The sequence below is a fragment of the Ascaphus truei genome, chromosome 1 (assembly GCF_040206685.1).
Source record: "Ascaphus truei isolate aAscTru1 chromosome 1, aAscTru1.hap1, whole genome shotgun sequence".
Taxonomy (NCBI): Eukaryota; Metazoa; Chordata; class Amphibia; order Anura; family Ascaphidae; genus Ascaphus; species Ascaphus truei.
The window spans coordinates 346,268,281-346,283,717 of NC_134483.1; the positions used below are offsets into that span (position 1 = coordinate 346,268,281).

The 15,437-nt window shown below is 43.1% G+C and overlaps 1 protein-coding gene across 2 annotated transcripts in view; it reads right to left on the bottom strand.

Moving 5' to 3' along the window:
* Window positions 1-1,590: 1,590 nt before the first annotated feature.
* The window catches only part of ARHGEF38 (Rho guanine nucleotide exchange factor 38), a 76,337-nt gene continuing 62,490 nt past the window's right edge, over window positions 1,591-15,437 (bottom strand). The window contains exons 11-14 of one of the 2 annotated variants that reach the window (XM_075608777.1): window positions 11,972-12,112; window positions 10,965-11,163; window positions 7,535-7,797; window positions 1,591-6,392 (exon numbers count right to left, since the gene is read on the bottom strand). In XM_075608777.1, the coding sequence (XP_075464892.1) occupies window positions 6,207-6,392; window positions 7,535-7,797; window positions 10,965-11,163; window positions 11,972-12,112 (789 nt within the window). In that variant the 3' untranslated portion in view covers window positions 1,591-6,206. The remainder of the gene's footprint in view (window positions 6,393-7,534; window positions 7,798-10,964; window positions 11,164-11,971; window positions 12,113-15,437) is intronic. The other variant, XM_075608785.1, reaches the window with a different exon arrangement.

The window sequence follows — 15,437 nt, forward strand, 5'->3', positions numbered from 1 at the left end:
TTTCTTGTGTTTTCCAGCTAATACACATTTTTTGTTTACAAATATACATATATAATATTGTGGGTCTGTGTTTTGCGCTTGCTTGGACTGTACTGTATGTCTATATATAAGTCTACTTCTTTAAAACAACTTTATGTAAGCAAAAACATTTCCAACTCTTCTGCTTCCGTGGCTTATTGTTATTCCATGCCCGTGCGCGGGGAGAAAGGATATCCCCCGTCTCGGATGAAAGGTTAACATAAATCATATACGGGTTTAATGGGTTGATGGATGTTGTCTGCTAACTGGAGCTTAGAGGTCAAAGTTAGCCTGAGAGGACACATGTTGGCCTTCCTTTCTTGTATTAGTTTATAGGGCGGCATGTAAGTATGTTCAACATTAAAACATCCTGTAACAGGTCTTGACCTCATTGGGCTCCCCAGTTTATCATTCCAAGAACCCATTGAGGAAAACTAGGAGCAGATTGATGCTATTTTGGATACTTTATAGCAGTCTTACAAAGGTTAAGTGATCTCATAGAAACAAGGGCGTGCATTTAAAAATAGTTACAATATCTCATCTGTAAAATGTGGCACCGTTTTGTAAACAAGATCTGCTTAGCTTTCTTACTGCGGCAGTCTTGCACTGACTTCCACATTGTCCTGCTATTATTGCATAATGTGACTGCTGGACGATATGATATGGAAAAGGGGGTGCCAATGTATAGGATATGCCTGAAAAAAGAGTAAACCTATATTTAGATTTTGATCTGTTTTATTTGTGAAGTACACACAGAACTGTTTCAGAAAAGGCTGACATGGAAAGTCTGCTGGGAGGTCTAGCGGTCAAAGTGTACCCCCCTTTCAGGCATTGTCAGTGACGACACTCAAACTGAGTCTGCACTAGGTAGCTGAGAGGTTGCGACAGGACAAATATGCAAGGTGTTAAGAATTCGCTACTGGTAGATACAGGAGCTCTGCGTATAGTGATAACTGTAATATTCAGGTCACTGCCGCATGTACGGTACTGTAACGTCACTGCCAGTCCCCCTGTATTGCTAAAGATGTGCAGTGCATGTTGGTCTCGCGCCTCTTACAGCACTGAAGATGTTACATTCTCAGAATACGGCTGAGCCTATACTGTGTGCGTGCATGGGTGCGCCAAGCACAAAGTGCAGGATCACTTGAGGCCGCTCCTAGTGTGTGCGCACGCATGACAGAGCGGCCGCGTTTTGAAAAGGCACCATTTGTCTTTTCAAGCTGCATCACGTAAGTGGTTTAGCCAATCACGGCGAACCAGCTCCGTGATGTCATAGCCACGCCCCCAACACTGAGCACTGATCGCTTGTGCTACAGCAGCAAGAGCGCGCACTCTCGCAAGCAAGCAGAGTTTATGAGCTCGGCCTGAGACTGACGATTACCGTTGGATGTGTTTCCACCTTTTGAGCAAAACAAATCGTAGGACCCAGTCTCTGCCAGACATGCATTGATCTCCAGTGTGTGTTGCGGGGCCACCTGGCATTAAAGGGTGTTAACATTCATAGTAGGCATTTTCAAAGGCTAAATAACCGTCAGTGAAAGAGCGGTGGTTTGAAAGAAAGCTCACATGGAACATGATGCAAAAATAAATGTTTATTATATATATTAGCATTTCTGCATAAATCAATCCATTTAATGAGTGCATAACTCTCTGTACATTGATCGCTGCACATTTTGTTTTTTTTTTAGAAAAACCAGGCAAGATCACACAGTGGTTTATCTCCTTAGCCATCATACAGGTTTGCATATTACTGTGCAGCAACGCTTTGTAAACCCATCCAGCAAAAGGATTTGATTGAAATGTGTTTGGCTTCGGTGGGCAGCCCTCGCCATTGCTTTGTGTTGGGGTGCAAAGCTTTGGGTAAGGAGCGGTAACACGGTTTGCCAAGTGAACCACTTTCCCTTTGTCTGCTTCTCTGGCACTGAAGGTGTTAATCAACCTTGCGCTGGGCGTACATTCACTTGTTTCTTAAAGCTAATGTGCAATTGATTTTTCTTTGTGTTAAATTGATGTAAATCATTATATATATATATATTATTTTTTTTTAACATTAACAAAGGAAACATTACAAAACTGGAATACCTGGTATTTAAACCACTTCAGCTTCATAATCTTGCCCTACAAGGTGTTTGGGAACAACCAGCTGGGCAAAACTCGGCAACACGTGCGGGTTTCACAACAAAGTAACACAAAGCTGTCGCTGTAACAGTGGTGTGGCTTTTGCAGGTGAGGAAACCATGGCAACAGTGCTAGATGCTGTTCCCTGAATAACCCCCACCCGAATGCTTTTAATTACTTGGCGTGGGGTGGCACATCTCAACCAAAGATGTTACCCTACTCCCACTCCACATCGTTTGTGAACAAAGCGCCGCTCGCTGCTCTGCGCGGATGTGAAGGCAGTTATAGCAGCAGGGGACTGTGCATGGCCTCATCCTCCATTATCTGCCCACTCCCTCGCTGCAGGAGGAGGAGGGTATATACTGTGCCAAGCATTACCTTATCTTTTGCATGACAGGTGCTACATAGAAAAGTGTGTGTGTGTGTGTGTGTGTGTGTGTGTGTGTGTGTGTGTGTGTTATAAAAGATACATTGTAAATGCCCACATCACAGATGTTTGTACTTGCATCTTCTGTTCTAATGCTTGTGTGTGTGTGTGTGTGTATATTTTTTATTTTCTGTTGTATTTAAACTGATGTGGCCATTGTCCGAATATGGTGACTGGGATTACATTTTTCCCCTGACTTCAATGGGGGTTTTTGGCTGATAACGGACTTGCCACTTTGAAGTATATGAATAACTACTCTCCCCCCCGCCTCCCCATAGAATTAGCCAACCATTCTCAGTTGGCAAACTGTTTTCTCTGGTGCCTTTCTGTGCTAATAGAAAACAAAATAATCTTCAGAAAAATGTAACCAAAACAGAAACAATACAACTGAAATGATTTCACAGGATAAGGAGCGGCTCAGTGAGTAAAGACACTGACACTGAGATTGCTGCAGGGGAGCCTGGTTCAATTCCCGGTGTCGGCTCCTTGTGACCTTGGGCAAGTCACTTTATCTCCCTGTGCCTCAGGCACCAAAAACATAGATTGTAAGCTCTACGGGGCAGGGACCTGTGCCTGCAAAATGTCTCTGTAAAGCGCTGCGTACAATTAGCAGCGCTATACAAGAACATGCTATTATTATTATTAGGATAAGTGACTGTCACTGAAATGTCATGGTTCTGCCTTAACCCATTCATTGGTATAAGACCCAACTTCATTGCAATATGATGCATTGCAGTCCCATACAGCACCAAAGCACAGGCACGAATCTGTACTGTACATGCAGAACGGATATATAAAGTGTAACGTGCTGAGAACACACACACAATTCTTCTAAGGAATATACATACAATCAATAATAACAATAAGTGCATTTTATCATCCCGCACTTCAAGAACAATCAGAAGAAACATTAAAAATGATTATATTACCGTGAGGGGGAAACTGAAATGTACTAAAATATGGTTTGTTCCAACTAACTTTGTTACCTGGAGCAAGAATTTAAAATATTAAATGAAAACAAATGTAAAAATAAAGCATTAAATGAACCCATAGAGAATCCCGTAATCGTCATTGAGCGTGACAATTTAACACTATTTGCTGTATATAGATAATCCTTATTCCTTTTTATGCATTAACAGGAATACAATAATTAACATCAGTATCAAGAGGAAATGTAAACAAATAAAAGATCAATACATGGATGGTACCCTGTAATGCTACTAAACACAAAAAGAACTACTTCATCTCCATAAAAGTGCCCTGCACAATATTAAGCAGCTGGGCGCTACTCAGCCTCAGCAACATCACAGTTTTACAGGGTCTTTCTCTTCATTTACCAAAGACACATGTGAAGCCTTGCATGTCTCAGGAAAATACAAATGCTTTTCAAAAGATCAATTTCAACGTAAGTGCTTTGCAACACACTGCAGGCCACGCTATCTGTGTACAGAGTACAAGTGTGGTAAATATTCTAAACACTCAATGGAGGATATTTATCAAAGTCTCCCAGCTGCAAAACGGGTACAAAAACTCCAGGTTTTATCTTCCTATGAAAAATCTGGTGCACTGATTTTGCCCCAGATTCGCACCTGGGAGAGTTTGATAGCCATCTTTGGACCATATTCACTAAAGGGTTCTAAGCTTAAGCACATCTTTACTCCCATGCATGTGAATGGGAGTTAGCACATCCTAATGCGTAGCCCCCTTTAGTGAATATGGGCCTATGTTTGCTTTTAAATCAATCACATATATACACATTTATTGCTGGGACAGCACCACTGTGACTTTTAAAGTGGCAATTCAAGTGGGCGATTTCTTTTGCAAATGTCTTGTTTTTTACCAGAGGGTTGAAGCAGGGGGCCCCCATGAGCTGAACCCCATTCATTTCGGCTCTGGGAACCCCAGATTCCAGGAGTACTTACCTATGGAGTAAGTGCCAGTAGCTGCTCGGCTAGGGATCACGTAATGGCCGCTTTTCGAAGCTCCCGCACCCTGCGGGCCAATTGGAAGCCGTGACGTGATCGGTGTGGCTTCCTATTGGCTCGCATGACACGTGAAGGATACTGGCACCATATACAGTGGGTCCCCAGAGCTGAAATGAACACAGCTCAGCTTCCGAGACCCCCTGCTTCCATCCCACGTGCAAAAGAAAGGAAGACAAAAATCCAATCCTATTATTGAAATAGGACTTGGGATGAAAATAATAGTGGGATGGAATCTGAGTGTCGGTTATTCCGTCAGAGAAAAGCAGGTAAGGGAGTTACTCTTTCAACTACGAGAGTGCAGACTGGGGCACTATCGCACGAAAACACTCATCGACTTCAGTTTCTCTGAGACAGCGCCCCAATCGGCACTATCGCAGTTTATTCCATAACCCCCTAAGACGGTTATCCTAACTGCAAGGTTTTATCACTCTCGCAGCCACTACTGTGTGCTAAATTATACTTTCCCATTTCCATCCGTATCTCCTCCATCCACCTTGTACGAACAAGATTAATTTATTTCCACTTCCTTGCCGATGCCGCAGATAAGGAAATATATGTCCACCTGCAGAAAACTATAGTGTTGTTATTACTGACCCTGAGGGGTTTAGTGCCACGATTGTCACTATTGTCATCTAATGACTAGTGTTGTGTCCTTTTGAGAATGCTTGGTTAACTCATTTAGCACGAGTGGGACCTGGGAGCCATTGCAAAGCAATCGGGTTACTTCATCACATTCAGTATATCTTTTATTTATTGCAGAACTGTTCTTGTTTTTGCCCAGTTCCCCTCCAGTGCGACTATGCTATGCAATGCATTTCAGGCTATCAATATATACAAAAAGATCTCATATTTAAAAAGGTGGCTCTGGATGGGAATGGGTTAAAAACCCCAATTGGAATGGTTTACTTATTCTTTACATGCACATTAAGTAGTGGAAAGTTTGGGTACAGGGTCCTGTAAAAGTTATTTAGTAGAAGTGGCATTGATGGATTATAAACCCTAATGATAATCATACATTATTATTTTTCTTGTCCTTTTAAGGTGCTCTTCCAACTTAGCCTGCCCAAGAATATACATGTATTTTATTCTCTTTTCTTTCCAGTTTTGCAGAAAGGGTGATTTGATAATGTTTACAGGGCCACTAGTAAGACTTTCCCAGCATTCCTTGATGTCTCAGCCTGGGTTTGGGTTTCTAATAGTACTTAAGTTGACCTATTGCAGCTTTCAAAAAAAACAATCTAAAATGAAAATAACATACACTTCTATTAACCTTATGAAACACATCCTGGATATTTTTAGTCTTGGGTGGTGGGTGCATGGAAAAGCCTCCCAGCAGGTGTGTGGCAAATAAAAATACACACGGGATCCATGAACAGAAGGACAGAATCAAATAGCAGCTTAGGTCGGGCCTGGGCTGGTTTCACATCATGTATAAAGAATAAATAAGGAGGTCTAGGTGGACCAAATGCCCCTTATCTTCCATCAGCCTATATTTCACTGCTGCAAAAAGGTATAACCTCAGGAAACTTCACACAGGGTGTTCTTATCTTCTAAGATCTTGTCCAGGCTTTCGTCAGATATAGCAGCACCCACTGGCCTTGGCGCTCCTCATTAATGTTCTTTTCACTTGGGTTAGCTTCTGAGCCAAGAAATAACTGCTACGCGTACGTCATCCTCCCTAGGTAATTAGCTGGCACATAACCTTTCTGTCCTTGAGCTTCCCCCAGCCACCACTCGCTGTTGCCACTCAGGTCAGAGAACTTAAGGATCCTGACCCGCTGCTGCTCCTGCAGGCTGAGCTCCTGCTGGCTCCGAGCTTCAAACGCATACACCGCATAGAAAATCTGAAACACACAAAGAAACGTGATATATAAAGCACATGCCGGGACACTGTTTGTAAAATCAACAGTGTTGGTTCTGTATCCTGACTTTGGTTTGTGGCTTAGGCATACACTAACGTGTAATTTAATCAATGTTAACAAGTTTTCTTGTAATGGACAAGGCACACAAAAAAAGTTTGTGTGAAAAACTGTTTATATTTCAGCATTTTAATACATACGCGTTATGCATCAAAGTCTCCCAGCTACAAAACCAAGACAAACTGGAGCAAACAAACTGCACCCTATTTATCAAAGCTAAAAAACAAACAGTTTTGCCCGATTTTACATTTGTGTTCGATGCATCTTGGGCGATGTCTTTGCTCTAGTTTTGCAGTTGGGAGACTTTGATACATAACCCCTATACAATCCCAAAGGATATTGGCCCAAATGTACTAAGCAGTGCTCTGCCATAGGACGCCTTCTGGCTTTGGACGATATGTTTTTGCCCATTTACGTGAATGTGAGGTGTCTTCCGGAATGCCTAGTAATTATAACACAACACTTTTTATTATCTACTGTAGCTGATGTTACAAGAGGGTTTCAAGCTTTCAGGACCACTAAAGTCCCCCTTTCTGGCGATTGTGCAATGTTAAACCTTAGAAGCGCTTTGAAATATGAACAATCTCATATTTACTAGCACCACTTCGTAAATATGGGCTTTAATTTGTGTTTCCCGCATCTGCCACGCTGTGCTAACTATGTACAACAATGTTATGTAGCAAAGCCTCTGGCCCCTACCTCATGCTCTGGGCCCTAACAGTACAAGTCCTGCTAGAGTCAGACACTGGGAGGGTTAATTCCCCCTGTAGGCCTAGTTGCTATTGCAGCCTTGGATGACCAGAGTGTCATCCTGGGGGAGTATACTGGCTGGGTCACATGTGCAGATGTGACACCTGTCAGTATCAAACCTGCCCTGTTATGGGGCAGGATTACAAGCCCAACCCCAGGGTATATAAGCTGGTACTCTCCTAAAAGTGGGTGTGTCTCTTTCCTCCCCCTGTGGAGTGAACAACAGCTACCCTATGTCCCATAAGGGGATGCAGGAGGAGCATCACAGAATAATAATATTAACGAGGTTGATGTAGAGAAATAAAAGAAATTTGTACATGTTGGTCATCGCCGTTGAGACAACTGTTCACATCGTATTCGATAATCTCGTGTTTGTCATCGTCCTCGTGTATGGACGGGCTGCTGTCACTGGCGCTCCCCGCTGAGGCGCGGCTGTTGCGGTCGCGGGGAGGCCGAGAGGAGACAAAAAGGCTGATGTTATCGAAGTCATCATCGCAGAACGCACTGTCGGAGGAGTCCTTCTGCAGCTTGCCAGGATTGTAGGGTTTCAGGAAGGAGGAGTAGACGTAGCCTTGCAGAACTGCAGCGGAAGAGAAAATTAAATCCATAAGGTTACAGATGAGAAGCCCATCTAAAGTCTGAAATGTAAACCCTTACATGGGGCATTACCACACAGGACCAAAACTGAACTCATGACAGTTATATCGCTGGAAATTAGGCCATATATGCTATAAGAAATAAGGCAGATAAATATATATATATATATATATTTATATATATATATATTTATTAAGTTTATGCTTACAAAGGGGCGTTTTTACTAAATTTGCCTGACAGCAAAACTGGGACAAAAGACAAAAACAATTGAACCAGAACAATGCCATTGCTTTCAAAAGGAAACTCAAATACTGGACTTATTTCTTAACAATAATAACTTTATTTCATATAGCACTGTTATCCTAATGGGACTCAAAGCGCTTCACAATTACTGCATAGTGCGCAGTATACTGTACATAGGATTTTACAGAGACAGTCGCCACATGTGACTGTCTCTAAACCAATCACAGAGCGCTGCCCTCCTCCTTGGTGATGTCACTGGCCTTGGCGCCAGCGACGTCGCTTAAAACTAAAGTACAACTTTCGTCAGTGCCGACGGCGACAGGTGACATCATCGGTCGCGTTGCCGTCGCCATTAACACGGCCTTAACCAAGATCGCAAGAAGCTGCCACTGAGAATTGAACCAGGTTTCCCTGATTTAAAGTCAGTGTCACTCTTTTCAGAGTCAGTGTCTTTGCTCACTGAGCTGCTCCTCCTGCTCCTGCTCTTATTGCTACAACTTGGATACTCCTTGTTCCTAACTTCTCTGATACCTTCTGTACCTTCTATTTTATAATACATCATTTTAGGTATATTTCATATATTTCCAAATTTAAGTCTGAAATCCTAACTCTGAATGCTACTGCAGAAAATACACAATATTCATGAGTATGGGGGGGTTAATTATTAAACTGCAACAGGGTCACCCTAACACGGACTGCAACAGTGACTTCAATGGGACTATCCCAGAAATCGTGCTGAACGGGGCCACTATCTCAGTTTAATCAGTAACCTCCTTCATATCAATGGAAATGTGGTGCCAATTTGTGACAAAAAAAAACAGATCTATATGTATCAAAGGAAAAAGCCCCACTGAAAACAATAGGATTTGTTCTTTAATAATGATGCAATTTGTCTGCCCAAGAATTGCACTACTTTTGCTTTGATCTAGCTGAAGACATATGGAGACTTTTTTTGAAGCTAGAAGATAAGGCCATAAATAATTTTTGTCTGAAAATGTTCCTTTGTTTTTAGCTTTAAAGCACCAAGCAATAACCTACGTGTTTTTTTTTTAATAAATCAGTTCTGTACTATGAGAAAATACTTGTAGCATTTTTTGAAACAACTCTGAATAAATGTGTTAATGTATTATAATGTAACATGCATTTGTTGTTTCTATAGCAAACATTTACAAAGTTACATCCCCTTCCTCTTCTGAAACAGGCTCGGGCACACCCCTTTTTGAGCCCTGCCCCCTCTCTAGCAGTGCCCCAATTGTATCTAGTGACTGCCTGGTCACATAACCTTCCCCACAGAACTTTGCATCTTTGGTCCTCTTCTGCTGCACTGACAGCCATTTAGTGAAACCCTGAGCTGAATCTTCGCCGATCGATCACAGGAGAACGGATCGATTTGCAGCGTAGCTAATTACTGATTGTATCGATGCACATATTAAAGGGAAAAAATTAAAACAGCAGCTTGGACTGCTGCTTTAATGGGGTCTCTAAATTGGTCAAAGTGTGTGATGGGCAGCTGTCAATCAGTGATCAACGCAGTATTATAGTACATTACCTACAAATTGGGGGGACTCGCCAAATAATATTCTACACCAGTATTCTTTATAACAGTGCAAGAGGATTTAAAAATGAAGTACATATAAGGGCCGTTCTATACAGCATGCGGCCGTGCGTTCCTATGCGAACGCGCGTGCACGTGCCGCATGCTTTCCGTGTATATAGAGCCGAGAGCTGCAGGTAAGTGTATGTGCGTGTATGTGCGTGTATATGCGTGTATATGTTGTGTGAGTGTAAGGCCCAGGCCATGGTTAGTGCTTGCTTGCTTAAGTATGCTCTCGCTTGCTGATGCTTGCCACTGAGCCCCTACAGCCGCAATTAGAGCGGCTTTAGTAGGGGCTCACCTGCGCTTCCGCGCGCTTGCGGAAGCGCAGGTCTTAGGGGAATTTAAAATTCCCCCGCTTGCCGGTGCGACAGGCCGGTCACGTGAGCGGTTCGCCCAAAGAGGGCAAACCAGCTCCGTGACGTCACTGGCCCGCCCCCGGCCCGTGACGCGCCCGCCCCCGGCCCGCCCACAGCGCATGCGGTAAGCAACCGCAAGGCCAGGGAAAGCACCAGCTTTCCCTGAGCCTCAGCGAGCAAGCAGGGAGCATGGACTCAGCTTAAGTGTGAGTGTAAGTAAGATTTTTTTAAATTAAAAAAAAAAAAGTTTAATAATTTTTTTTTTGTGTGTGCATTTATTTACCCCCCCCTCCCCCTCCCCCCCCCCCCACACACACACACACACACACACAAACACAAACACATATATCCATGCATACATACACACATACACACCAATACATACATTTGAGCGCCGGCAGCGGCGCGAAAAGATGAATTTCTTCATCTTCGCCGCTGTCTGTCGGCTCCCCTCTCCCTGCCGTGCGCGCGCGCGGCCCTTCTATAGAAAGGCTGACGGCAAGTAAAAATCCACACGCACGGCGTAGCACGCGCCCGGCACTATAGAACGTGCCTTAGGCATGTAGCAATTTTAAAATCTAAAAAATATGACCTGAGTTTTCGCAACTTTCCAATGTATCAACATTTAAAATGTGTATGCATCCACAGTTATGATGCAACAATTGATTCGAGCTCTCTACCCTAGAAAGTGTGCCGGAAGCACAAACATTCGAACCCATGAGGGGCCCAGTTCTGCACCCCATTCTGCCTGGATTCAAGGTGAGCAGTCTGCCTCAGGTGATAGGAGCTGCACTTGGCTTCAATAGATTATTAGAGGGTGGTTCATATTCCACAATTAGGAGCCCATTCTCTTGTTGCTAGGTAAGAAGCAAAGCCCTGTGCGTGCAGAGTAGAGCAGGCAGATATTCACACAATAGAAAGCCAATATTTGACTGTGTGCGTGCGATTACTTACTTCCCGTGTCCACAAACCACCTGCTGGTACTACCCAGGGGGTCTTTGTGCTCGACAATAGCCACCAGCTCCCCCTCATACAGATCTATATCGAGCTCCTGGGAAGCGTTGCACTTGCGCTTTGCCTGGTAAAGCTTGCCCGCACCATAGATAGACAATAGCCTGCACCTGTGGCTTTCAGTTTGTCGAGGAAGTTCGGGCTTAATGGAAAACAAAGAGGATTGCAGCATTAAAAATAAATAAATTCTAATGATACATTGTAATTAGTAGACCTAAAAATCGTGAAAAAACAACTACAAATGTGTTTTGGAAGAAGGTTAACCCCTTCGGCGCTGGAGCTGCGTGTTGTGTGTCCCTCCATCGCTGAAGAGTTAAAGGCAAGATGAGACTTCTGTATGTCAAACTTCCGCTGTCCTTTACAATGCATTGCTGGTATAATATAGCTTCAACATTAAACAACCGCTCTGACTGGCATTAGCTTTGCACAATTAAGAAACGTGTGAAAATGTAACATAAATTAATTGAGTATCTTAAACCTGAAGGAAACAAAACAAGTTTCTGCCATTTGACAAAGGGTGAGTTAGGGGGGGGGACTGGGAGGAACCACCACATTTGGTATATCACTGTGCATAGGTGAGACCCGCATATGTGGGCCCCACATGCAATTAACATGGCAGACCAGAAAAGGGAACTGTATTTCATCAAGAGGAGTGGTTTTGATGCACTAGAAAAAAAATAGATCAAATTACTGCATTATATAGAGCTTTATGTTCATTGTATAGGAAGCGTGCTACAAAAAACATGTTTTTCCTGAACATGAAGCGTCCTTCTGTCAGGTGTCACTCACATGAAACGAGACTTACAGATTTGGTGGTCTCAGAGATTCCAGCACAGTCTCAGCCTGCAAAGTCAGAGCTTTTATATCACTATCGAATCTCTTCACTCTGAAGCCACAGCCCTCAGTGCAGGACCCTTGGCAGCGGTAACAGTGTGTGTGTCATCACTTACCAGGGGAGACAGAGGTTTCTTCTTCTCAAAACTCAGCTTCCGCTCAATAAAGGTGCTGCTGCTGTTCTCTTTAACAAAGCTCAGATTCTGAAGTTCCTCAGTGATGCGATGCTGAACCTCATTCACATTTGCAGACAGCTGCTGTCAACAAAGAGGTTGAGCGATACAATTATGTTGATGTATTGCAGATAGCTTAACTGACTATATATGTAGAAATACCACTGGTAGAAGTGCCTTAAAGCTGCAGTTCAAGCTGCTTTTTTAATTTATTTTTTCCATTCAATATGTGCATCAATACAATCTGCACACTGACAAGTGATTAGCTAAGTTGCCGATCAATTAGTTCTTCTGTAATCGATCGTCGAATCGGGGGTTATATAATTCACTGTTAGGGCTGCACAAGAGTACCCAGGACACAAAGTTCTGTGGGGAAGATCACGTGACCAGGCAGACACAGATACAATTAGTGCACTGATAGAGAGAGGGCGAGGCTCAATAATCAGAGCCTGTCTCAGAAGAGGAAGGGGGTATTACTTTGTAAATGGTTTCTATAGAAACAAAAATGCTTGTTACATTATAATACATACAATTTTTTTTTAATACTGCAAGTATTTTCTCATAGTACAGAACTGACTTATTAAAATAAAAAATAAAAACACGTAGGATATTGCTTGAACTGCAGCTTTAAAGGCAGTACCTGACACAGAGAAGTTATACATCCGTAAAGCCCTGACTAAGGCAAAACTCTTTTGATAGAAAATTAGAAAATGTTATACAATACAAATGTTATACAATATAAGAGCTACAGTATAAAACCAGAAAGTCAGAGTTTGTCAAAAGAAATGTATTGTTCTTCAAAATTGGCACTGAAAGGCTGTAAATTAAAAAGTACTAGTACCCTGTTTCACTTACAGTAGTAGCATCACACTTCGATGTTTGACAAATACCATGTCTAAGCTGCAGTAACGTTGTGGGGTTAGACTTGGGTAGCCAGGCGGCCCATTTATATACGGGATTGTCCCTTATTTCAATGAATTGTCCCTTTGTCCCTGAAATGACTCTTGGGACACATAATTGCCCCATATTTCCGGGGACAACGGGACAATCAGGGGCGCACACAGGTCCGGGCGGTAGTGATAGGAGGAGAAGGATGGTGGTGGTGGGGCAGCAGCAGAGGAGGACGATGGTGGCGACAGCAGAGGAGGGCAGCGGGGGAGCTCGCCCCAGCAGTCCGAGCCGGAAGTCAATAGCAACGTCCGGTGTCTGCCACCTGGACGGGCTCCACTCCACAGGTAAGAGCTGTGGACTGCGACTGGCCACTTTTGAGTGATAGGGGGAGGAGGGTGGGGAAATGAATAGATGAGGAGGGAAATAAATGGATTGGGGGAGAAATGGATGGAGGGGGAGAAATGGATGGAGGGGGAGAGCAAGAAATGGATGGGGGAGATAAAGATGGAGGGGAGAACAAGAAATGGATGGGGGAGAGAAAGATGGGGGAGGAGAGAGAATGGGGGAGCAAGAAATGGATGGAGGGGGAGAGCAAGAAATGGACGGGGGAGATAAAGATGGAGGGGAGAACAAGAAATGGATGGGGGAGAGAAAGATGGGGGAGGAGAGAGAATGGGGGGAGCAAGAAATGGATGGGGAGAGAAATGGATGGAGGGGGGAGAGCAAGAAATGGATGGGGGAGAGAAATGGATGAAGGGGGTGAGCAAGAAATGGACGGAGGAGATAAAGATGGAGGGGATAGCAAGAAATGGGAAGAGAAAGATCGGGGAGAGAGAATGGGGGGAGCAAGAAATGGATGGGGGAGAGAAAGGTGGAGAGGAGAGAGAATGGGGAGGAGAGCAATAAATGGATGGGGAGGGAAGAGAATGGGCGGGGAGGGCAAGAAATGGATGGGGAGTAAAATTAATGGAGGGGGAATAGCAAGAGATGGATGGGGGAGATAAATGGATGGAGGAGGGGAGAGCAAGAAATGGATGGAGGAGAGAAAGGTGGGGGAGGAGAGAGAATGGGGGGGAGAGCAAGAAATGGATGTGTGTTTTTGTGGCTAAAACATATAGGAAATGTCTAACTTTAAATGTAATTTTCCTACTGGATTTCAGCATCCCGTATTATAAAAACTTAAATGTGGCAACCTTAGGTTAGACAGATGTGGGGCTAAGAACACTAATTCTTTTTTGGGGGACCTAACAAGCAAACCTATTCATTATAAAGTACAGTATTGCAGCTTTAGTATTACTTTATTAACAGGTGCAATATAATTTTGTTTTACGTTTCCATTGCATTTTGTGCTACAATACTTCAGCGATATCTATATGCAAATGTGTACATCTGATATTATCTCCCACATAAGTAATAGGAATGGGGACCAAATGCTTATTTTGTGACTTCTAATAGAAATTGGGCAGGAAACAATCCGGTTTTATTTTAGTTTATTTAGAGAGTGCACCTTTAAAATGTAATTGGCAAGTGACATGGATTTATGGGTGCGCATTTGTGTTTTTAATATATGGGCCTATATAGACCATATGATGTCTTCCAGCACTGGAAGGTGTCTTGTGGAATAGCACATTTTAGTTAACATGGGCCATGGTGATATCAGACCCTGGACAAGCTCTTTTCTCTCCCTGCTCAAACAAATTAGGCAGCGAGTTGTGACTGTGTGTGTGTGTGTGTGTGTGTGTGTGTGTGTGTGTGTGTGTGTGTGTGTGTGTGTATGTATCTATATATATATATATATATATATATATATATGTACATTACTTTCATAATTATTCTTAATATTTGACAGTGACATGCCTGAATAAGATGGGAAGGGAGAAATTAAGGCAATTGTTTTAAATATATGTATACTTTTTGAAACATCTTAGTCAAACTGAGGTTTTGAAATCACCAACAAAAGAACATTTAAATTATGAGGGTGTCACAAATTATGAGTGGTTTACTGCTTAAAAACCTCAAGTGAATATGCAACACGTTTGGTTTTTAATGCATTAGTAACACATTTCCACGCGCAGAACTGCACACGTGAAACATTTTTACTAACGCTACACAGCACATCATATGATGACAAAACGTGTACGACGTGGGAGAACAAAAAAAATATCCAGGGCTAGTTACTCGGCCACTCTCCTGAAGCTGGCGGCCGTGATGGCAACGATTTTCTAGAGTGATGATCTTGCCAGTGCAGTGCTATGAATAAATGTCACGAGAAATGAAAGGATTCCTGATGCGCAGAAGGAAGATATATGAGCGAGGTGATTGGCTGTGGCACGATGGATACAGAGGTGTTTGGAATTCAGCTCAGCTCTGTGGGGATTGAGCAGGATATAAACTGGGAGCTGATAAGCTTCAGGCAACACAGATAAGCTCCTTCTTTTTTATGGCTTATCGGTATACTAAAAACCCATGTGACTGCTGATACACCGTGCATCCTATTGTTTATCTCCCTTGCTAATAC